The sequence below is a fragment of the Mesoplodon mirus genome (genome assembly GCF_964341445.2).
Source record: "Mesoplodon mirus genome assembly, chromosome: 1".
Lineage (NCBI taxonomy): Eukaryota > Metazoa > Chordata > Mammalia > Artiodactyla > Ziphiidae > Mesoplodon > Mesoplodon mirus.
In genome coordinates, this window is record NC_138976.1 from 204,793,446 (window position 1) to 204,818,291 (window position 24,846).

General features: G+C 37.3%; 1 protein-coding gene across 1 annotated transcript; it reads left to right on the forward strand.

Moving 5' to 3' along the window:
• Positions 1–4,437: 4,437 nt before the first annotated feature.
• Positions 4,438–23,555, forward strand: LOC309801890 (E3 ubiquitin-protein ligase RLIM-like; the record flags this gene model as incomplete). The annotated part of the gene is made up of 3 exons (XM_082616995.1): positions 4,438–4,512; positions 20,390–20,633; positions 21,961–23,555. The coding sequence occupies 3 exons, from the start codon at positions 4,438–4,440 to the stop codon at positions 23,553–23,555; spliced, it is 1,914 nt and encodes a 637-aa protein (XP_082473121.1).
• Positions 23,556–24,846: the final 1,291 nt, after the last annotated feature.

Consider the following 24,846-nt stretch of genomic DNA (forward strand, 5'->3'; position numbering starts at 1 on the left):
AGCTATCTTTCAAGGAATAGCAAGAAATCCATTTATGAATATTTAGAAGACAATTAGCAATACAAAGTTGGGGCTTTAGTGAGAGTACATTACATGGATACCATAGCCATTTCCCACTGAGGTAATAGCCAATCCAATGACAAGTTTTAGCTGGAAACATAAAATTGAATCAATAGTCTGATAGAGGAGAACCAGCACACAAAATACAGAAGTATGGTGAATTCCCAAAATAATGGAATGGGAAAAATCAAAAAGAAGCACTCAAAGTAACAAACTGATTTGCTAAATATGTGAAAAGTGTAACAGGTAGTACATAGTCAACACAATTACAGCAAAAAGATGAGTCATCTGTGAGGAGCAAAAAAATCAAAAGCAATTGAGATTTTAAGGTAAATGAGACAGAAGAAGAACCTTTGAATTTGCAAATTATAAAGCATTACTGATGTGGAAAATAAAATCTTGGTGCAACGTGGAATGAAAGCAGGGTGAAAAGAGAACATAAAGTGTATATGTCATTTGTTTTGCACATACAATACAAGGAAGGGGAGGAGTAGACCATTAAGAAGAAGGGCATGCTTCATTTTGGTGGTAACTGCATCAAGAACACTACAGGATTTTGAAACCACAAACTAGCTGAGGATTAGAGAAAACTTTACTTACCTTTGGAAAAGCTGTGCTTCAAATAGCTTACGGATAGCCCAACTAATTCCTTAGTCTTTCCACTACTATATGCTGCTTCCAATAGAGTAATACAAACCTGTCACTTGTTTTTAATAATGCTTGCTCATTTCCCCAGCAGTTTTCTCTTAATCTACTATCTTTGACTTCCTTGCCTTAGCTTACAGTAACACTTTAATACAGGGACTATAACAATAATGCTGGACTCATTTATAATTCCGTCTCTTCAAACACATTTTCCCACATGAAATGTTGTTAGGATTAAGTAAAAAGAAAGTAAAGTGACAAATAAGAAAACCCTCTTTTAAGAAGATTTTTTAAAAAACCTTTGCTCTAAAAGGCAGATATGAATCACTGACAGCACACATTTGGGTATTAGCTAGGTGTAATAAAGTTCTCACACTCTTTCACTCAAGCTTTGTTTCAGTCCAATTGTGCCCTCTACAGTCTTATCAAGTGAATGAAGGTGATTTTAGCTTGAAAGAAATCTGATAAGTCTCTGATACTCAGTCGACACTTTTCAGACACGAAAGCAATATTTGATTCTTTATAAAAATTTCCGACCTATTTAATTTGGGGGAACTCTCTAAGATAAAAGGTAATTAAATTTAACAAGTGGATACATTTGCTTGGCTGTGTGATGACCACTGGAAAAGAAAATAAAGTTTTATACAATCTAATTGTGTCCTTCAACACTGAAAACTATTATTAGTGACAATGTTGAATATCACCTGACCCCTCGAATCCTGGAAAACAGCAAAAGTTAAGATATCTCTCTGCCCTTTGTGTTGTGGAAAACAGATTATTCCTAAAAACCACCCTTCCACAGATGCCTCCTCGTGTTTACCGATGGCAATGCCAGACAAAGATATTCCAAATTGCCATTTTTTGTCTCATAAATTATCAGCTGAAGTGTTTATTGCTACTAATCAATTGGAACAAACTGCTAATTAATTAAACTTTAAAGTTTCACTCCTTCCTCCAGGCTCCAGAACTCGGACTCACTGTCAGACTGAGTCAACATATAATCTCTCCTAAGAACAGGCTGACCTCAAGGTAAAATATTCTCTGATCTACCATCCACTCAAGCTACTCTTTTATCCCATTTTCCCACAGCCTACCCTTAATACCCTTGTTACTTACTCTCAAGAGAAGAAAAACCCCTTTTGATTAACCACTGAGAGGCTTGCAGATCGTAGGGTCACAGCATTCTCCCTAATGCAATAGTTCTCCTCCCCCAATTGCAATAGACCCCTCCTCGCACTTAACCTTTTCAGTAAAGTTTCTCCTTACTATGCTGGTATTGTTTGGTTTTTTTTTTAAGTTGACATTGGCAACTGATAGAAGAAGTAAATATTGCTGCATCTGGATATATGTGATAATGGGGGATTGAAAACTCTAAAATTTTTAATTAATTTTTATTGGAGTATAGTTCTTTTACAATGTTGTGTTAGTTTCTTGCTGTACAGCAAAGTGAATCAGTCATGCATATACATATATCTGCTCTTTTTTAGATTTCCTTCCCATTTAGGTCACCACAGAGCACTGAGTAGAGTTCCCTGTGATATACAGTAGGTTCTCATTAGTTACCTATTTTATACATAGTAGTTATATATGTCAGTCCCAATCTCCCAATTCATCCCACCCACCCCTTCCCCCCTTGGTAACCGTAAGGTTGTTCTCTACATCTGTGACTCTATTTCTGCTTTGCAAATAAGTTCATCTCTACCATTTTTCTAGATTCCACACATAAATGGTACTACACAATATTTGTTTTTCTCTGTCTGACTTACTTCACTCTGTATGACAATCTCTACCTCCAACCATATCTCTGCAAATGGCACTATTTCATTCCTTTTTATGGCTGAGTAATATTCCATTGTATTTATGTACCACGTCTTCTTTATCCATTCTTCTGTTGATGGACATTTAGGTTCCTTCCACGTGCTGGCTATTATAAATCGTGCTGCAGTGAACACTGGGGTGCATTCATCCTTTCGAATTATGGTTTTCTCTGGATATATGTCCAGGAGTGGGATTGCTAGGTCATATGGTAGCTCTATCTTTAGATTTTTAAGAAACCTCCATACTGTCCTCCATAGTGGCTGTACCAATTTACAGTTCCACCAACAGTGTTGGAGGGTACCCTTTTCTCCACACCCTCTGCAGCATTTATTGTCTGTGGATTTTTTGATGATGGCCATTCTGACTGGTATGAGGTGATACCTCACTGTCATTTTGATTTGCATTTCTCTAATGCTTAGTGATGTTGAGCATCTTTTCATGTGTTTGTTGGCCACCTGTATGTCTTCTTTGGAGAAATGTCTATTTAGGTCTCCCACCCATTTTTTGATTGGGTTGTTTGTCTTTTTGATATTGAGCTGAATGAGCTATTTGTATCTTTTGGAGATTAATCCCTTGTCAGTTGTGTTGTTTGCAAATATTTTCTCCCATTCTGAGGGTGTCTTTTCATTTTGTTTATGGTTTCCTTTGCTGTGCAAAAGCTTTTAAGTTTCATTAGGTCCCATTTATTTATTTTTGTTTTTATTTTCATTACTCTAGGCGGTGGGTCGAAAAAGATCTTGCTGTGGAAAACTGTAAATATTAAATGATTTGGTTCATTCAGTGAATTATGAGTGTTAATGAACACATTAAACAGTCCACAAAGAGAGAGTCCTTTAAGCATCTGCTGTGTGCTAGGGTTTCCTCTACTAGGCCACAATTAGAAAAATCTGTTTGCTCAAAAAGCACATAGGTCAGTACAGAAGACTAACATAAAACCATCATGAGATGCATTGATAGAAATGTACACAGAGTGCTATGTTTACATTTGATAAAGTCATTTACTATGAGTGCCTAAGGTCTATGGCAGGAAAATAATGTTACAAGAAAAGTTCTATAGTAAAGGTGATATCTGAGAAGACCATCAAAGAATAAACACGACTTTGTCAGATGAACAAACTGTGAAGAATCTGTATTTGGCATTGGGAACAAAGTGATCACAAAAAGCCCAAGTAATACCATGGTTCCTCTGGAGAGCAAAAGTAGTTGGAACTGACTCAACTGTAGCTCACATATGTAAGACAACTGAAGGGGAGCTGGAAAGATGAGCAGATACAAAGCAGCACAGCCTTTTACAACTATGAAAGTTGGGGACTGCACAACTCCAGGGGGTACCATTCATAACAATGTCAATGAGAATGACACATGCTGGAGTTGTGTACAGCCCTGAGCAAGACCTCTGAGCAGGTACCAAATTAGTAGAGTATTTTTATGCCAAGTGTATAAGTTAGGATGCTTTTGGTAGCAAAAAATGGAAACCGAATCTGTCTGTCCTCAACTTTAAGAGGATTTTGGAAAGAACATCAGGGCTCATGTAACAGAGGAGGACCCTATGGGGCCTTCCTAGGACAGACCCCTCCCCCATATCCTCTACTTTAGCTCCTCTCTGAAGTACATAGATCACAGTATTTGATGCACATTTCCTGCTTTACAGATGCTAAAACCCCCACCAAATGGAAGGTTAACTACTTAATGACCATAAGCACATAGCCCCCAGGCCTACTGGAGCCAAAGAATTGATGACCTTAACCCCTGGGACACTGTCCTGTAACCTCACCATCAACCAAACAGAGAGCTGTGCACAAACTGATCACATACCTTGGGACTCCCCTCCCTCACCTTGCCTTTAAAAACACTTTGCTGAAACCCATCAGGAAAATGAGGCTTTTTGAGTACTAGTTGTCCCGGACTCTTTGTATGGCACCTTACAATAAAAACGGCACTTTCTTTCACCATAACCCAGTGTCAGTAGATTGGGTTTACTGCATGTGGGTAAGTGGACTCAAGTTTGCTTCAGTGACACTCACACTACTGCTATGGGGCTTTTGCACAGCAATGGAGACCATAAACAAGACGAAAAGACAACCCTCAGAATGGGAGAAAATATTTGCAAATGAAGCAACTGACAAAGGATTCATCTCCAAAATTTATAAACAGCTCATGCAGCTCAATATCAGAAAAACAAACAACCCAATCCAAAAATGGGCAGAAGCCCTAAATAGACATTTCTCCAAAGAAGACATACAGATTGCCAACAAACACATGAAAGGATGCTCAGCATCACTAATCATTAGAGAAATGCAAATCAAAACCACAGTGAGGTATCACCTCACACCGGTCAGAATGGCCATCATCAAGAAATCTAGAAACAATAAATGCTGGAGGGGGTGTGGAGAAAAGGGAACCCTCCTACACTGTTGGTGGGACTGTAAATTGGTATAGCCACTATGGAGAACAGTATGGAGGTTCCTTAAAAAACTGAAAAAGAGAACTACCATACGACCCAGCAATCTCACTACTGGGCATATACACTGAGAAAGCCATAATTCAAAAAGAGTCATGGACCACAGTGTTCATTGCAGCTGTATTTACAATAGCCAGGACATGGAAGCAACCTAAATGTCCATCAACAGATGAATGGATAAAGAAGGTGTGGCACATATATACAATGAAATATTACTCAGCCATAAAAGGAAACGAAATTGAGTTATTTGTAGTGAGTTGGATGGACCTAGAGTCTGTCATACAGAGTGAAGTAAGTCAGAAAGAGAAAAACAAATACTGTATGCTAACACATATACATGGAATCTAAAAAAAACCCAAAAGGTTCTGAAGAACCTAGGAGCAGGACAGATATAAACACAAAGACATAGAGAATGGACTTGAGGACACAAGGAAGGGGGAAGGTTAGGCTGGGACGATGTGAGAGAGTAGCATGGACATATATACACTACCAACTATAAAAAAATAGAGAGCTAGTGGGATGCAGCCGCATAGCACAGGGAGATCAGCTGGGTGCTTTGTGACCACCTAGAGGGGTGGAATAGGGAGGGTGGGAGGGAGATGCAAGAGGGAGGGAATATGGGGATATATGCATACATATAGCTGATTCACTTTGCTATACAGCAGAAACTAACACACCATTGTAAAGCAATTATACTCCAGTAAAGATGTTTAAAAAAAAGAAAAAGAAAATAATGGCGGTTTTGTAAAGAAAAGGGAAAAGCCAAAAAGTGCTGGATATAATTGAGGATTTCTGTATTAGAGATTCTGCAGCACTGAAGTACAAGAAAATTGAGTAGGGGGATGAAGATTTAAGAATGTTCAACTTTTTATGAATTTAATTCCTTTCACCTTTTTTTTATGAGTAATGGTTAAAATTTGAATTGCTTTATAAATTACTTTTGGGTGATTAACTGTGTTTTTTTTAAAATGCATCTCTGTACAAAGACTCTCTCTGACATTTATTACGGTGGCCTAAATAAATAAATACATCTTGAATGTCTTAGTGGTAAATCACCACGTTTAATTCCAAGAGAATTTAAAAGGTAAAGAAAAATTAGTTTCAAAAATATTTTCAACAAGTTGACATTTATGAAAAAATTTGAAAGATGAGCAGCTATGGGCATACCACCTTATTTTATCTGATGAACTAATGAATATAGACTTCACACATTTTCAAAGTACTGAACTGCCTTTTCTTCTATAGCAATCCTCAACCTATACCAGGTTAAAAAAACTAATAATCTTAAATCATGATTTCTTCCCTAAAATCCCCTTTCTACTCATTTATAAATCCTCCTTAACATTAATTTTTTCCTATCATATTTCTTAGCCTTGATTATTTCATGTATTTGATGTACAAATATACTGAACACTTACAATATATACAAGATACTTTCTTTTAAAGCTACATGTTAGTTGACACTTTTGTGCTTGACACTGGAAGATACACTGTTGGAAGATTCAGCCCCTGCACTCAATTTTCTCACAGGTTAAAGAAGATTCAGACAAGTAAATCCACAATTCAACACTCTGCTATAAAAGATATGAGAAAGGGTTGCCCAGGGGGTTTTGATTGTAAAGAGCAGGAGAAACTATCTTTTCCTGGGTATGGGAGGATTCCTAGAGGAGATGTTACCTGAGAAAAGGAAGATGAAAAGAAATTGCCAGGTGAATAAGGGATATTTTTTTAGCTTTTATTTCTCTTCAATTCTCCCAAAAAAAGAAAAACTCAAAAAAATAAATGAAGGTATATGACTCTCAGAGCTCCTTAGGCTCTTTGGTATCTATATTTGTAGCTGGAGATACATGTGCCACAATTATGTTCTAAGTTAAGGGAGTCTGCGTGTGTCATACATCAAGCATGTAGTGCAAGCTCATGTTAATAAAAATAAATAAAAATTCAGGTATAATCAAGGTAGAAAAGCAACAACTCACTACATATTCACTGATACCTTTCCTCTAGTCCCCTCTCCTGTGTTCCTTTCACCCACCCAAATGTTTTGGTGTGTAAGCTTTCCTCTCAAGACAATGGAGTCCACAGCATGGCCATCACAAGTTTGAATGTTGAACAATAGGTGAGATCCCTAGTGAATAATTATACCCAGTTGGAGAAGACTGAACAGTGCTTGGAGCCAGGTGAGAGAAATAGCGTTTGGCTTATCTGCTCTGAAATAATATCTGAAAGACTCAATCCATAAAATTTCCATATGGTTGAAAGCAAGTTGAAGAGTGAACCCTGGGTCTTAACGTTATGTGTGTGTGTGTGTGTTTGTGTGTGTATGTTCTGATTCATCAAATGTTAGGGAGAAACATTTTGTGATAGAAAGAGCATTGGCCCCAGAGGCATGGGTTTAAAGTTCTATATCTGTCACTCTCTTGCCAGGAGGCTTTTTTAAAAGCTCATTTAATGACTCAGTTAATGCTTTTTTACATTTGAAAAAGCATGAGGCTTTTTCCAACTTTAAAGTTTGATGATTTTATGGTCACTTTTATTTGCAGCTTTTAAGACTCCCCATCTAAATAAACTCTTAGGCTCCGTGACGTGTGCCCAACCTAGACATGCCGAAGGGGCTTTGAAATCCTGGCCTGCTTTCAGCCAACTTTATGCATTTATATCAGCTGATTTGTTACTTGATAAAAATGTTCAGGATAATGCAGTCACTTTTTTAAATGCTGTAGAAAAGACCACTTCAGAAACAGATTAGAACAGCCATGATAATGGACCGGAGTCCTGAGGCATTGAGCTGAGAATTCCATCTCCCCCCTGCATGAGAGAGGCAGATCGTTACCCTCTACAGCATCTGAAGTTGGGGATTTGCTCCCTACCCCCCTAACTCTGGCTAACAGCTTCCCATCAGCCTACCATCTGTGAATGAATCTGGACCTGCAGATTTATAGTCTCAGTTGGTACCATGTCTTAGGATGTGGAGGACAGCTTGCTTTATTTTTCCCTAATGCTGCTTCTTCCCAATCTTAAGAGCTAACTCAAGATTTAGTGAATAATCTATACACACGTTACATGAGCTACTCAGATTCCCTCCCACTCCCACATCGTGTCTTCCAGACTGAGGAGTTCTTCCAACCGCCTATTCTCAAACGGAAGTTCCTCCTCTCTCTCGATGGTTTTTGCTTCCCTCTGTATTTTAAGGTGTACTTATCAAAACTTCCTAAGAACTTCTAGGTTCAAACAAATTTCTATTTTGTCCAAGGGTAAGACAATACCTTTCACTTTGTTTCCAATATCCTTTGTGATAATGTCCAACAAATTTGGTCAGTGTTGGTTTCCTGGTCATAATCTTAGACTGAACCTTCAGGCAACAGAGTCCTTAGGCTTTCTTCCGCAGTGATAATCAGTTCTCAGAGGCTTCCATCTCATAGAAGAGTTTCAATGATTTTACCTGAACTGTTTCTCCCTGCTCTCATTAGAGCTCCTCTGCTCATTTCAACTCCTGTTCATCCTACTTTGATGATCTTTTTATTACCTGGAAGAACTTAGTTCTGTGCACAAATTTGGAAATTCTCCCATGGTACTTCTAATCTTGATCCCTTGAAAAAAATGTTAAATAAGGCCAGTTCAATATGCCTTCTTAGGGGTTCCTATTATAAACCCTTTTCCTTCCAGAGAAAATGATCATTTATCCCAACTCTTCATTTACTCTCTAAGATAATTCTCTCTCCATCTCAAAACATTGTCTCTAATCCCAAGAAAACTCAATTATTTAGCTTTAGTGAGGTGTAATTGATATATAATAAACTGTACACATTTAAAGTAAAATAAATAAATAAACTCAACTATTTCTAAACTTCCAAGTATATATAGATAGCTGATTACTTGTGACCTCTCACCGATGGGCCTATTCCACTCAACTAAAGACAACTATGCCGCAGAAATGCACTCAGTCTGTGTAGAATACAGATCTAAATGTCTACCCACTTACGGTGTAATAATGTATACTTAATAAAATGCTCTGTAATATTGATGACTGTGGTCTTTAGTGTCCCATGAACCTAAACATGTTGATTAACGGAGTAAAATGTAGATTTCACTGTGTGTTATTTACAGGAGCTTTATTTTTATTAAGGTCATTGCTAGAAAAATATGTTTCTGCTAATAGTATTTATACTATACATCAAAAGTTAAAGTTATGATTTTGGCAAGATCAGACTCCTGATACTCACTTATTTAGTACTGCCCAATAAATTTTCAATATTGGAATTCTTTATCGATGAAGAATAAAGAATTTATGATACTTTTATTATTCACCTTTTACATTTGTATCCACTAAGAAGCATTTTCACAATACATGCATATGAATATTTGTGGATTATTTTAATGTATCTTTCACAATGTTAAAATCTCTTTCAAGACCCATTTGCTGTTAAGAGGTCTTACCTCTTTAATAATAGATGATAGATGATTTATTGTCATATTTGCCAATGAAAAGGAAAACCATGGCCAGAATTTGTGATGTCACTCTATGTAGACACATATGCATGGAAATAAACTGTAGGTGTTACACACACACATATATAGTCCTATATATATAAGTATATATTTTTATATGTATATATTGTGCATACATATGTATGTATATGTATATGTGTGTGTATGTACTCACTTATCTTTCCACCCACCCATACATGCATCCATTGATCTATCTAGCTATCTTCCAACACACAGTACCCCTACAATGATAAAATAGGATCAGAGTTTCATAGAAATATAGAGCCCAAAAGATCCTTAGACATAGTTTAAAAACAAAGAATGTTATTCTTAGAGGTGTAACTCTCCAAGATAGCACCAGGAGAAAGAACTCAGCTGGAACCTAATCCCCATATTCCAATTACAAGTTCAGTTTTCATTCCACCATACCACACTGTCTTTCGCACAGATATCTGTTATACAGATGGATAGATACTGATCCTTAGAAGACAGTGTCAGTGCTGAAACTATTTTCTGTACTGAACACCCTGCTGTCAACTAAATTCTCGTTTGAGTTTTGAAGTTTACTGATGGTTTCTGTCAGTCCCAAGCCCTCCTAGGCATTTTTACACATAATCAATATGAGGGGAGCTTCCTGTCTGGCATCAATCAGTTCTTTAAACCACAATTATCTATTAAAATATTGTTCTTAAGTCAGGAAAAATGGATGTTAGTGTCAAACACAGCTTTGCTCACTCTCACACACACACACACTCACGCAAATTACAAATAGTATTCGACTGCTCTATATTTCAGGCTATTCAATAACTAGATAAATGAAATATACTTTCTGTCTACATAATTTTTTTTTACTATGCCAAGGCATACACACTAGTTGTTCCCTGCAGTACCTGCCGAATGCAACTAAATTTGCAACAGAGTTAATCACTGGCGCAGCTGAATATTTTAAGAGATTTCTCCTCTAGTAGGAAATTCATCTTTTTTCCAAGAAAAGGGCATTTACCCACTCCTTCATCTCCAACTGAATTAGTTCCGTGATTTCCTTCCTTTCTCTGATTTCCACGCTCCAATTCCCAAAGACAAGCTCATCTCTGATGACCTTTCAGTCTATGAGTATTTGGGGTAGGAGTGGGGGTAGTCCACAGTTAAAATAAAGTTTGTATACAATCACTTTCTATGTTGTTATGAAATTATTCTAAGCTTCCCTAATAATAAACTTACAAAGAAACCATGCAAATGGTTCAGATGTGCATATGGAGATAGCTATTATCTAGAAAGCATCCAGATTTCTTAAAAAGCCAAAAAAAAAAAGAGACTGACTCACTCAGGATATATGGAAATATAAGTGAGGTAGGTGGGCTAGAGTGTATGTCATTATCAATAAAGCCCTAGGAGAAAATCATAATTTGAAAAGGTACATGCACCCCAAAGTTCACTGTAACACTATTTACAATAGCCAAGACATGGAAGCAACCTAAATGCCCACCAACAGATGAATGGATAAAGAAGATGTGTTCCATATATATATATATATATATATATATATATATATATATATATACACACACACACATACACACACACACACACACATACACACAATGGAATATTACTCAGCCATAAAGAAGAATGAAATAATGCCATTTGCAGCAACATGTATGGACCTATCATACTAAGTGAAGTAAGCCAGACACAGAAAGACAAATATAATATGATATCACTTATATGTGGAGTCTAAAAAAAATTATACAAATGAACATATATATGAAACAGGAAGACTCACAGACATAGAAAACAAACTTATGGTTAGCAAAGGGGAAGGGGGTGAGGGATAAATTAGGAGTTTGGGATTAACATATAAACATGACTACATATAAAATCGATAACCAACAAGGACTTCCTGTATAGCATAGGGAACTATATGCAATATTTTGTAATAACCTATAAGGGTAAAGAATCTGAAAAAGAATATATATGTATATATATGTGTATATATATATATATATATATATATATATATATATATATATATATATATATATATATATATATATATACATACATAACTGAATCACTTTGCTGTACACCAGAAACTTATACAATATTGTAAACAACTATACTTCAAGAAAAAAATTAAATTAAATAAAAAAAATAAAATAAACACCTAGATATATTTTTGCATAACTGAATTAAATTCTTAAAACCCCAAAAATGAATGTTTTAACTGAATTTGAGAAATGAAGACTAACTTAAATCTTGGGTTTAGAATTAATTTGATTCATAATAGAAGGAAGTTAGAAAATAACATTTATTAAGAACAACACTGTTTAGCAATCCTATATGAAGATATAACACACAAAATATCTCGTATTACTTCCCTGTTAGAAGAGCTCTTTGCTTTAATACTTACACTACAGAGAATTTAATTAGTTCTCAATCAAATATTCTTCAGCCAGTGATTATACAGCAATAAAACATATTTGCATCTGCAAACTCAAGGTAACTTTTATAAGAACACAGTGGTTGGAGAAAATCTTGAGTTACATTCCAAATACATTGGGTAAAACTTCAGACTCCTGTGTAGACATTTTGAAAAGCCTTCAAAGTGTCACAGAAGAGGATGTGCAACTCTGATGTTACTGGGGTTAAGAGAGGCCATGTTACTGCAAAGCAATGTTTGTTAAAACCATATTAATTATTAAGTGGTTAGGATATGATGATTTTAAATATCTATATTATAACAATTTTTTGTTTCTTTTGTTTCATTGCGTTTCAGGAAATTTGTTGGGGTTGTTGGGCTAACATATAAAACATATTAAAGGTTTCCATTAAAATAATAGGAAAATTTTTCCTGGTTACATTTGAACAAAAACGGCTTGATTTTTACAAATGGATTCCTGACCTCAAGCAGGAGACACCTTTACATATAGTATCACATTTACTTTATTTTACATAGAATGTCACTAAAGTTTACCACAACCCATTTAGTTATCATTGCCTTTTACAAATAATGAAACTAAAACTGAGAGATTAAATAACTTACCCAATGTCACACAGCTCATGAGCGGGGGAGATCAGAGTCCAATTCAATAGCCTTTGAATTTTTCACTATATAGTAGGACCATAGTTCAACTAATCAGGTATTTATTGAGTTTCTAACTGTGCATAACATTTGGTGTTAGGCATTAGAGGGGCACATAATGATGCCTACTTCTTGCATCACTACAGTTTACAACCTAGTAGAAGGCAAGTGCACACATTGTTCTATTTAAGAGTCTAAGAGGAAAGAGGAAGGTGAAAAATGGCAAATATTTATGCAAACAGGAGTTTTACAGGCCATCTTGAAGGGCAGTGTATTTAATACAGGACTAGAAGGGTACAGATATTACAGAGAGGTTTGATATGAACTAGGGCATAAAGGGTAGGGCATCGCAAGCACAGATTACAATGTGAACAAAGGCATGGAAAAAGTGACAGCACATGCAGAGAGATGTAGGTAAGGAAAGCCTTGAAGGTATTGAAGAAAACAAGTCTACATGATACTTGTTAAAGATAGCAAGGATAAGTTAGGGAGACTACCACAGAGGGGCTGTGTAGTAGGAGAGGGAGACGGGGCTCAACTCCTAATATAATAAGAACAAGTAGAGATATAAAGGCAAGGAGCAGGGTGGGGGTCAGTAGAAAATTACTAAAAGGAAACATCAGGGGTAAGGAGAATTCTGGCTAAATCAATTTGACAGAAGTTTTTTCTGTAGTCAGGCTAGGGTGATAAGACATGAAGGGTGAGGGGTAAAGAGTTTGATCATATATCAAGGGTAGAGGATTTTTGCTAAACTGACCCACCAGAATTCATGCTAATACTAGTCTAAATGGGCCAAGGACAGAGCCTAAGGTCAGGGACTAGTTAGAAAGAGGACTCAGAGAAGGCTGACTCACGTTTGGTCAAAGAAGAGTGCTATGGTCTGCATATTTATGTTCCCTCAAAATGTATATGTTGAAATCCTAACCCCCCAAATTGGTGGTATTAGGAGGTGGAGCCCTTGGAAGGTGATTAGGTCATGAGGGTGGCACCCTCATGAATGGGATTAATGCCTTTTATTTCAGATTTTTTGTGACTATTATTATTATTTTCTTTGAAATATAGTTGGTATACAATATAAGCTACAGCTGTACAATATAGTCATTTGCAAATTTTAAAGGTTATACTCCATTTATAGTTATCATAAAATATTAGCTATAGTCCCTGTGCTGTACAGTATATCCTTGTAGCTTATTTTATACATAATAGTTTGTACCTCTTAATCCCCTACCCTCTCCCCTTCCCTCTCCCCACAGGTAACCACCAGTTTGTTCACCACATCTGTAAGTCTGTTTCTTTCTCGTTATATTCACTTGTTGGTTGTATTTTTTAGATGCCACAAATTCCTTCATGAATGGGATCAATGTCTTTTAAAAGAGGCTCCAGAGAGCTCACTAGCCCCCTTCCACCATGTGAGGACACAGCAAGAAGGTTCTGGCTATGAATCAGGAAGAGGGCTTTCACCAGAATGAGACCATGCTGCTATCTTGATCTTGGACTTCAGGCCTCCATAACATTACAAAATAAAGTTCTGTTGTTTATAAGCTACCCAGTCTGTGGCATTTTGTTACAGCAGCCATAATGAAAAAAGACAGAGAGAGAATCTTTGTCCTTCCTTCCTCCCTTCCTCCCTCTGGCCTTTCTTCCTTACTTTACTTATTTCACTCTCCAACGCATATTCATTTAGTATCTACTTTAAGGAACTGAATAGATGGAAAACACAGGTTGAGCTATAAAGATCACTATTCTTATAGTATACAGTTTATTGGAGGAACAGATAAGCGTCTGTGACAGAGCATGACATGCACAATTTTATTTTAGATAAACTGGTCAGGAAGACCTTTCCATGGAAGTGACATTTAAACTGAAGTTTGAAAGATGAAAATGTAGTAATGTTGGCAAACCTAAAGTGATTTTTGTAAGGACTTACTACACAGTTTACTTTATTCTATATGCAATAAGTTGTCAAATGTGTTTGAAGATAGAGGATGCATTCTAATAGTGTGGATAAGAGCTTGCATTTAGCCTGAATATTAAAGAGGCCCCAGGAAATCCGACCATAAGGAAACCCGAACTCTGCTCCCAATACAAATGCTACTTTTTAAAGAACTTTCACCCTTTGGTCAACCTACTGTCCATTGAATTTGTTGAGGTTTGTGGATATTGAGACTTAAGCAAGAGAGGCAACTTGATTATAGTACAGTAGTTTGAATTTAAGCAAAATGGTATGCCTGAAATGTAGGGGCCTTTTTGTAATGTAATTTGAAAATGTGGTGAGTTTCTTTGAATAGGCAACCCAGACTGACCATTCAATAACTCTCCATAAGAGCGACTACAACACCCAACTAGCACCATAAAAGGGAGAGTCGACATGACAGAGATGTGAGGTGACCATTTTTACCCACACCACACGCTGCCATTGTGGTTACACCTACTGGTGTAAATACTTGGTGAAAGAGGCGGTGCACTTCCCTGTGTCTGCAGGCTACTGAACAAAATCACCAACCTCCCTTCAATAGGAGCATATAAAATTCTAGGCCTGGAGAAGAACAAGTAATAAAGTAACTATTTACTCTCCCTGAGTTCATTATCCTCTTCTCTTCTCCCTACTGGGTCGAAGGAAGGCAGAAGATAGCATTAAAGCTCATTTTCGGTGTCTGCATGTTCAGTTGTACAGGTGGTGCACTGCAAATTTATAGGAGTGTCATTCACTTTCTTCTTTACATGAATGGTGCCCCCTGGGAATTTTAGAGGGCACAACTTGTGAATCTGTATACAGCAGGCCTGCTTAATTTGGTTTTGCTCATATATTGTGAGCTTTTCTGTTGCTTATTCATTTTGTGTTCTCTGTGTTCATTTGTTTTGAGAAACAAACCTGATATCCGTTTCATCCTTGGAACTGTAAAATTCATCTTTAAATATATCTATATAGGTAACAAACAGAATATTATTTATGTATATGTAAGTTTATTTATCTATTACAATAATCTAGGAGGTAAGACTTTACAAATAAACAAATGTGCGGAAATATGAACTAACTTGCTTGTGAATAACAGACCTGGAGCATGCCTCAGAGAAAGTGTGTAAAATGGCTCAAAACTAGAGAAAGCATAGAAGCAAACTATCCACTGACACGGCACTAATAGAAAAGCTATCAAAAGTTTAAATCTGAGCAGAACCGGGAAGAAAGGAAATCATAAGAGGGATGAGACCTTGCTAAATAAATACATTTTTATTTCCATAATTAGAGGTAAGAATAAGGAAGAGATGAAACTAATTCCTAGTGTCAAGCCTATGTAAGTGGAAAGGGTGTGATTTCAATTAACAAGAATTTCGTGTTTAGATTCAAAACAAGTATTTGTGTCAAAGAACCAATTCCAGTAGATTCCATGAGACATGCATATTTAGATTCATTTTTCTGCATCAATGCTTTCAAGCTTTTAACCCATCCTTCTGGTGGGAAAGAAAAAAACATAAAAATATGAAATATCTTATCAACCTTTAATTATGTTTACTTCTTGATTTAAAATTACTCTTTATTAAGTTAAAACGAAGATATTCTAGACTAACCCCAAAGCAGAATTGAAATGGCACACGAAAATGATCAAACATGATTCAAGCATCTCATTTAACTGAGATTTTACTACGTTTGTGTAATGATGTCTAAAATTGTGTTTTCATTAAACATAGCAGAGTAGAGCGAAACAGGGAGAGTCATCCTATAGACCTTGTTTGAATCTAAACGTATTATCTATTACTGTAACTTTGAGAAAATCACTTAATTTGCATCAGCCTCAATGCCTTTATCTCTGAGAATAGTAATACCTATCTTGCATGGGGCTTGAGATCAAATAAGTTAAAACACAAGCAGAGTGTCTAGCAATTACAGTTGCTCAGTAAATAGCTCTTAATATTACCAATGGTCTGTGATGTGGGAAAACTATTACATAATAAAAAGATCCTTAATCGGGTATCTTTAAAATCAGGCTGAATGCAAAGAACTTCAGATTTTATGTCCTCTTTTTTTTTATTTTTACCCAGAGAATAATGCAATTCAGAAAACAGAGGGAGAGATTAATTTCCACATAAACTGAAAAGTCATCATTATAAGATTTTTTTCATCATGTGCTATAGTACATTAAATACAACCATAAAATCTTTGTTACCTCTCTATTGAAAGGTAGAATGTGGTGTCCCTCTTCTTGAATATGGGTTGATCCAGTGGCTTATTCAATCAACAGAATGCAAGAGAAAAGGTGTTCTTGCACTTGTGAGGTTAAGTCATAGGAAGACTTACAGATTCCAGCCAAGTCTCTTGAGATGTTTACTTTGGGTAAAGCCACTCACTATGTAAGAATTCAACTATTTTGAGATATCCAGGTGGCTAAGACTCCAAAACTACACCGAGAAATTTCATGGAGAAAGACAGAGACACAGGGAAATCCAGCCCCAAATTTTTCAGCCTGTGCAGCCCAACTCAAGCCCCAGATTTGTGAATGAAGATGCCATCTTGGTTGGACATTTCAGCACCAAAAGATGTGACTCAAAGAAAACTTAGCCAGAACCAAGGCCCCAGACATATGACACCAGTCAAGTTGTCTAATCTATCTCCAATCATTCAAGCCACCACAGCTGAGGCCCAGTCATGATGGAGCAGAGATGAGCCATCCCCAGTATTCTTTATCTTTATTCTTAGCTCACAAAGTCCTGACTATAACAGCATGGTTTCTATTGTATCTACCACTGCGTTTTGGAATGGTCTGTTATACTGCAATAGGTATCTGGAATATATGTCTTGATCATTTCTTACAGTTCTAAAGCCACGGAACTCCTTTTACCCATATTCAGGGAGAATGCTATCTCTTGCTTATTTTCAGTCTCCCTTTGAGTCATAGAATCTGTTCAGAAGCTTCCTTGGACAGAGTCAGCAAAAGAAAACTCTTGATTACAAAACTCCATTATTACAACCAGGATAAAAGAACAGCCAAATCTGCTCACACACACCCCATTTTTTCACCACATCATAAACAATGGATTGGCCAAATTTTTAAGTGCTTGACTCTGATTGAAAGTAAGCAGCTTTCCATCTTCAACCTCTTCCCCTCCAACTCAACTTAGAGTGATGCTCTAGTCAACCTCAGGACTTCCTGATGCATCTCCCATCTCTGAAATGAGAAGTGAAGAAAAAATATCTTCAGAAGACTTCTGATATCAAGACAAGGGATAGAACAAAGGCCAAAGCAGCAATATTGCCATCCAGAGGAAAAACTACTGAACCTACACTGCAATATTCAGAAGGAAAGTCAAGACATGAGAGAACTAAGTGTAAAGCACAGCTGTATTGGTGGCTTCTATTTAAATAATCAAGGTCAATAAGTAGGTCTCTGGGATGATGATCCCTATACCCTGTTACTTGCACCAGAATTGGGACATAACCAGGAACAAATAGTTCAAGAAGCTAGAGTCATTGACACTGAGAGACAACTACAGGGAACACCAAACGTCCGGGGCTATTAGTTCATGTGCTTCTGTACCTAAATTTGGAATGACTGTAAGACTTTCTGAATCTTCAGGTAACTTGCATACTATTCTAATCATAAGCAATCATGCTCCCTCTTAAGCTAAACCATACAACTTCAGAATCAGGTGTTACTTCTTATTGGTACCACTGTCCACTAAGCAAAGACAGAAATACAGAAGTAATCCTGACCCCTGCCTTTCCCTCATATATTCCCCCTCCCCACTTTTCCCTCTTTCCCATATATTACTAGGTTTAATCAGTTCTGCTGCCTAGAGATCTGTTAAAGTCCTTCATTTTAATCATATTCCTTTGCCCTGATTCAGATCCTTATCATCACTAGCCTAGGCTGCCCTCTATCTATTTCTGACCCTCCCATCTGAACTGTTGCCCTTCATATTCATCCTCAACACTACTATCAATATTATTTCTAAATTGCAAATTTGACCATCAACTGTCTAAAGACTTCAACATCTTTCCATTGCACTAATGATAAAGTCCAACTTCTAAACATGTCATAAAGGTCTCCATTTTTTGGCCTTGCTCGGCCAATTTAACTAATGTCTTTTTTTAGTAATTAAAATCTACTATCCTTGTTGTTTTATGAGTGTTAGCAGTTGCTGTTCTCACTTTTGAAAATATTTCCCCCTTTCATTCACTTAGAAAACTCCTGTTCATCCTTTAAACCCCAAATGCAGTGAAACCGATTTTCTCTCTCACTCAAATCACTTTCTCCTCAAAACTGTAATTTTACCTCTGTGTAGCTCAATTGTTTGTTATACTCTAATGACAACAGATTCTTAAATATACTCATCTTTGTATCTTAATATCCGATAATATGACTGACATTTAACAAACGCTAAACATACTTGACACTTGAATTGATTGAATTGAATTAAACTGAATCAATCACTCTCAAGAACACTGACGATTGTGAGGGTTTCCTGCATCAAGAGTACAAATCACGCTGAATTTTCATAATACTGCTAGTTTTGATTGAGGCACAGCAAACAAGTTTACAACAGAGTTCCCCTGTGAAAAGAATAACTTCAGTAAAAGATAACAAATACACTCAGAAGTCCATAAAGGAGGCAGGGTAGTCTAGGGGATTCTGTTCTCATCCAAAGTCTTGCTGAGATTTGATTCAGAGGGGAAAGATTGATTTTTCTAGCTTAAGTTAAACAAGGCATGGAACAAATGTCAAAAGCAGGACATAGACTTAGATTCTTCACTGTCACACCAGTAAAGTTACCATCCTTCCATCTCCTTGAGAACAAACAAGAAAGCCTGCTGTGGACCGTGAACAAAACAACAACTGTGAATTTACACAGCTCCTTCAACTTCTAAGCTGTGTACTGAGAGTGAATTAGAGGTCTCCTCCAGATAGCATTGCAAATGAGCGTTATTTTATTTTCACCAAGCCTTTCAGGTGATACATGCGACAAAATCAGCAAAGTCAGTACTCACTGTGGCAGACAAAGTAACTATTATGTATCTGTCCTAAAAGTTCCTGTGATGTTCTGGCTAGTTTTGCTTAAGTACTATTTATAATATTTATGAGAAAGGAGAACAAAAATGAACCTGATGCTTTTGTGGAGAAGGAATTCCCTGGCTGAGCAGAAAAGCCTGCCAAAGTTTTGGTGTTTCTTGTTTGTTTGAAACAAGACTAAAGGACCATATAATGCAAGATGAAGCCATTAACAGTTAAAAGGGAGAGGACACACTAAAGAGACTCAGCCAGGGCCCTGGTAAATTATCAAAAATTGTGGGCTTTCTTAGTGAGAGTCTAGGATTTGAGAAATTCATGAGAAAAGGCGGAGGTCCCTGGGCACCTGAAAATGAGAATTGCTGCATTGAACTAGGCTGACTTTGGCATGGCATTTTGAAGAAGGCAGTCATATGGAATGTAACGAATAAATAGAGCATATCAGAGCCTGAAAACCTGAGAATAGGCTCCTGTGGGTGAAACGAGGTGAAGCACGGTGCTTGGTACACTATAAACCCTCAGTAACATTGGCTGGTTTTGAATGAAATGAAACCTAACCTGAATCCAGTCCCTACTCGGTAACAGCGGGGAAGATAATGGGTGCCTAGGCAACGTCTAGCAAGTTCTGGGCTAGGGGCGGCTCCCAACTGTTGCGTCACCAGGGGCCACAGAACTGAGTCGGGAAGGGAGAAGGGAGGAATCTGTGCGGAGGGTCATCCGACTGAGTCGGAACCGGACACTCTGGCAGGAACTAGAAAGCGAAGAAAACGAAACGACCATTGGTGAATTTCAACACCACGTCGTGAATTTCAGATAATTTTCCACTTGTTTATTAAGGTGGAAAACTCGGATTCCAACGATGAAGGAGATGGAGTTTCGGCCCAACACATATGTCAAACGGACCGATTGGTTCGGGAAGAAGATTTCTCCAGGTTCGTAAATAATCTGAGTGAAGAAGATTACGAACTTATGAGAGACAACAATCTTCTAGGCATTCCAGGTGAAAGTACGGAAGAAGAGTTGCTGAGAAGACTTCAGCTAATTAAAGAAAACGCACCACAAGACTCAGATGAAAATACAGGTATATTTTGCTTTTGGAGGGAATCGGATGGGATGAATAAGGAACTTCATAATAGGAAATAGTAACTTCATAATAGTAAAGAGTAAATTATACAGAAGTGACTTACATTAATTTGGTAAGTAACTTCTCATAAAAAGAACTGGCATTTACTTGATTTTTGGTGAGCATGTCAAGGTCTGTTTGTTTGTTTTCCTGATTCACATCTGGGTTGTTTTAATTGGGAAACAGTGCAAAGTAGCCTATTTGTATTTTTCTTGGTTTTCGACCTCAACTGAAAGTCCCTCCTACTTCCTGAATTATTTTTTCTACATAGACATGTAAAAAAAGCAAACAGAAATATTCTCCACTGGGGACAATTGTGCTTTCTTCAACACCTGGGGACATTTGACAATGGCTAGAGATATTTTTGGTTGTCACAGGGGAGGCATGGGTGTTACTAGCATCTAGTGGGCAGAGGCCAGGGATGCTGCCAAAGATCCCACAATGCACAGGATAGCTCCCCAAAACAAAGAATTGTCCAGCACCAAAATGTCAATAGTGCTAATGCTGAGAATCCCTGCTCGGACCTCAGGTCTGGTGCCTTCCCTTCCAGTGTGAAGTAGAGGATTTTGCTGTCTAATGAAGAAGATACTATAATACTTTGGCTCTTGAATATGGTCTTATATGTACCATGCTAGGTTCAGTCTATTCATTTGATCTGACCTTCAATTTAATGTCAATTAAAAATCTTGTTAACATTAAGAAGTATTCAAAATGCAAACACTTTTAAACCTATAAAACTTGTTTATGTTTGGGCAATAACCTTATATTTTAAAACAGCTTATCTATTATCAAAAGCACATAAGTGAAGAGCCTACAAGTAGTCATGTTGGAGACTAATGAAAATTAGACAATAATGTAAATTGAACTAAACTACTAGCATTGTACCTTAACTGGTGTTTACCTTGTTTAATTGCATTAGTGTTTTGACAGTGTACAGAAAAAAAAGTCTCTTGACATTCCTCTGACAGTGGTACACAGGGCTGTGTATATGATGAAATACTGAAAAATAGACTTCCTCCGGATTCCCTTTTTAAAAAATTCTCTAAGTTTATCTAGGATTAGCTCACTCTTTTTGGATGGAATCGAAACTTTTCTACCTTTACTTATAAATCTACACAGTGCAGTTTATAAAATATTAACTCTATAAATGTGAAATCAGTTTAAAACATCTGAGTATTTAAGTTCTCATTTTTTGTTTTTGAAACAAAGTTTCAGAGTGCTATTTTATGATGGTTCTAATTTTGGTAGTTATTTTATGCACCCTCCCCATTTTTTTTGTTAACAGACAGAGGAGACTCTTCAGATGACGTGTCTAGTGGTGACTCTCTAATAGACTGGCTTAACTGTTCTGGACAAACTGAAAATATGACAAGTGGACAAAGAGAAAACCAATCTTGGAGAGAAGAGAGCCAAATTAATCCTAAATGTGATCAGTTCATATTCAGTTTAGAAATAAATGCTAACCTTGATAATGGGAGTCCAAATCCAGAGAATGAATATGTAGCATCTGCAAGACTTCCCAGAAGAGAAAATATGGAAGACAGCCAAAGGCAAGTGGAAAGTCCACAATCTGAATCAATATTTACAAGACCATCTATGCCTGAACAAGATACAACTGAAACATTAATGGAATTCCCACCTACCACAAGTCAGAGACGAGCAAGAAGTAGGAGTCCAGAGTATCGGAGAACCAGAGCAAGAATTGAAAGTTGGTCGCCTCCACGTTCACTTAGGGAAATTGTACAAAGACTTAATCATAGTATACCCTCTCAGAATTTTGAGCAGCCGCTGCTAAGTGAGAATGCGAGATTTTCTAGAACTGAGCACCAAGAAATATTGACACAGCAAATGACTGGATTTGAGTTGCAAAATAGCGGTCTTATTGAAACTTCTAGAACAAGGAATGCCGTTCATGGAGAAAATTCTCCAGATACAACCAGCAGTGGTGAATCTTGGGGAATGAGGGAAATATATCCAACCATACCCTTCAATCTTGAAGTAGGACAAGTTCATTCTGGAGCATATTCTCAGAGAGACAGCAGAGCTAGTAGAACTCAGTTAACATCTGAGACACCAAACAACACTGTCACTTCTGAAAGTGAACGAGGACTGAGGCATATGTATTCACATTCTGAGCAGGCAGGTGTGAGAGCTTATGTCAATACCATTAGAAATCCCGTTTGCAGAATGTTAAATACTAGCATAAATGATACAACATCTGTTCCAACTCAGAGCACGTTAAGGCAGACAATGACAGAATTTAGTAACTCAAATAACCTTATGGACAGTGACAGTAATTTAGAGCATAGTGTCTCACCTCCAAGTCAAAACATGGAATGGCTAGAGTCACCTAATGGTAGTAGTAGTGGTATATTTGGTTCTGATTCAAATGCTAGCTATGATACCCATTCAAGTTCCACACTGAGTTGGCATTCAAGCCCCAATTGTACGTCTAGTTCCAGTTCTAGTCCTATTTCTGGTTCCAGCTCAAGTGATGAGAATTCAGGAATTAGCTCACTGATGTTTGAAGGCATTGAAGAAACAAACTTATCATCAGAGACCAGCCAAGGGGTTAGACAAATTAGCCTAATAATATCTGATGAAAGTGACTCTGGGTCCTCCCATAATCTGCAAACTACAGGACTCACCAAAGCACAGATTGACAGCTTGGCTGTAAGATCTTTTGGTGAAAATGATGCACTAAAAGCCTGTAGCATTTGCCTTACAGAGTACACAGAAAACAGCAAGCTTCGCATACTACCTTGCTCCCATGAATATCACATTCACTGCATTGATCGCTGGCTGTCTGAGAACTCTACGTGTCCGATTTGTCGTAGGCAAGTAGTGGATTCCAATGAGAGTGAAAATCCTGATCGATGAATTCTCAGCTATATAAAGTGTTATAGGGCTTCCCTGGTGGCACAGGGCTTGAGAGTCGGCCTGCCGACTCAGGGGACTGACAATAAAAATTAATTTCACACCATAGCAGTTCACTGAATTTCAATAAAAACTTAGCATGTGCACTGGGTTGGGATGTTCCTGATTCCATGGGAGAAATGTCTTAATATGATATAATGAATCTAGATAGATCCTAGTAGTATTATCTCGTCATGTAAATCCCAGACATCTCTTAGCCCTGTTCAATCCTGGTTGTGCATGCAAAGAAACAGAAACCCAACCAAATATCAATAATTAAGAAGCCATTTAAGACTACATTAGAGTCATTCACATAAAGTAGTCATGTTACATTCCTAGAATGCCATAAAAAGCTTTGAAACCCTTCTCTTCCTATCTCTCTCCACAGCAGTTTATCCCACCTCCCTAACACTACCTTAACGTTTCGCCTATTCCCCACTACCAATGTATCAGTCAGTTCTAGCTAAAAACTGATGGCACACTTTAAAAGAGTGATGGAATAGCATTTAATGAAGAGACTAAAGTGTGTAACGAATGAAGGGAAACCAAGAGATGCTAGCCTGAGGCTAGCAGCTGTGAGAAGCCAGTATTATAACCACTAGGTTTGAAGGGGCATAGAGAGATAGCAGTTCCTGCAACCCAGAATGTCTTCGAGTTATAGGAGAAGCCCACCCAACAAGAGATGTAACCTTAGAAAATGGCATCCACTGCCAACCTAAAGTTTGGAAGGGGGCAGATCATGGAAATAAATACCCTTGCCTTCTTTCCTCCTGACTTCTAATCACTTATCAGTAGTTCATATTAACCAAACCCAACCTGAAGACACAGAGAGACTGGTCCATGAAGCTGATAAAGATCAGCCTCCTGGAATCACGAAGCAGGGTTAAGAAGGATGGCGAGTAGATCCGGTAAGCAAATCAGAGACCATCTACCACAACCAGCATTCCCAACTCTCTTCAAACCCAGCCTGTGTATGCTTTCTTGCCTCTTCCGCTTCCGCTTGTTCTCTATTCCACTCTATGACTCAGCTCTTTAACAACCCTCTCTATTTTCCTTTCATTTACTCAGATCTTGTATTTTTTAAAAGTGATAAGATGACAAAGCCTTAGAACTTAATTACCTTTCTCTTAAACATGTCACACTTTGATTTGCTGTGATTGTAAACAACTAAGGATAAAGGGCAGTTATAAGTATGTCTTTAATTTTTGCTTCTTCAATATATTCAAGCTTCAATTTCTTTCTATATATGTTTAGT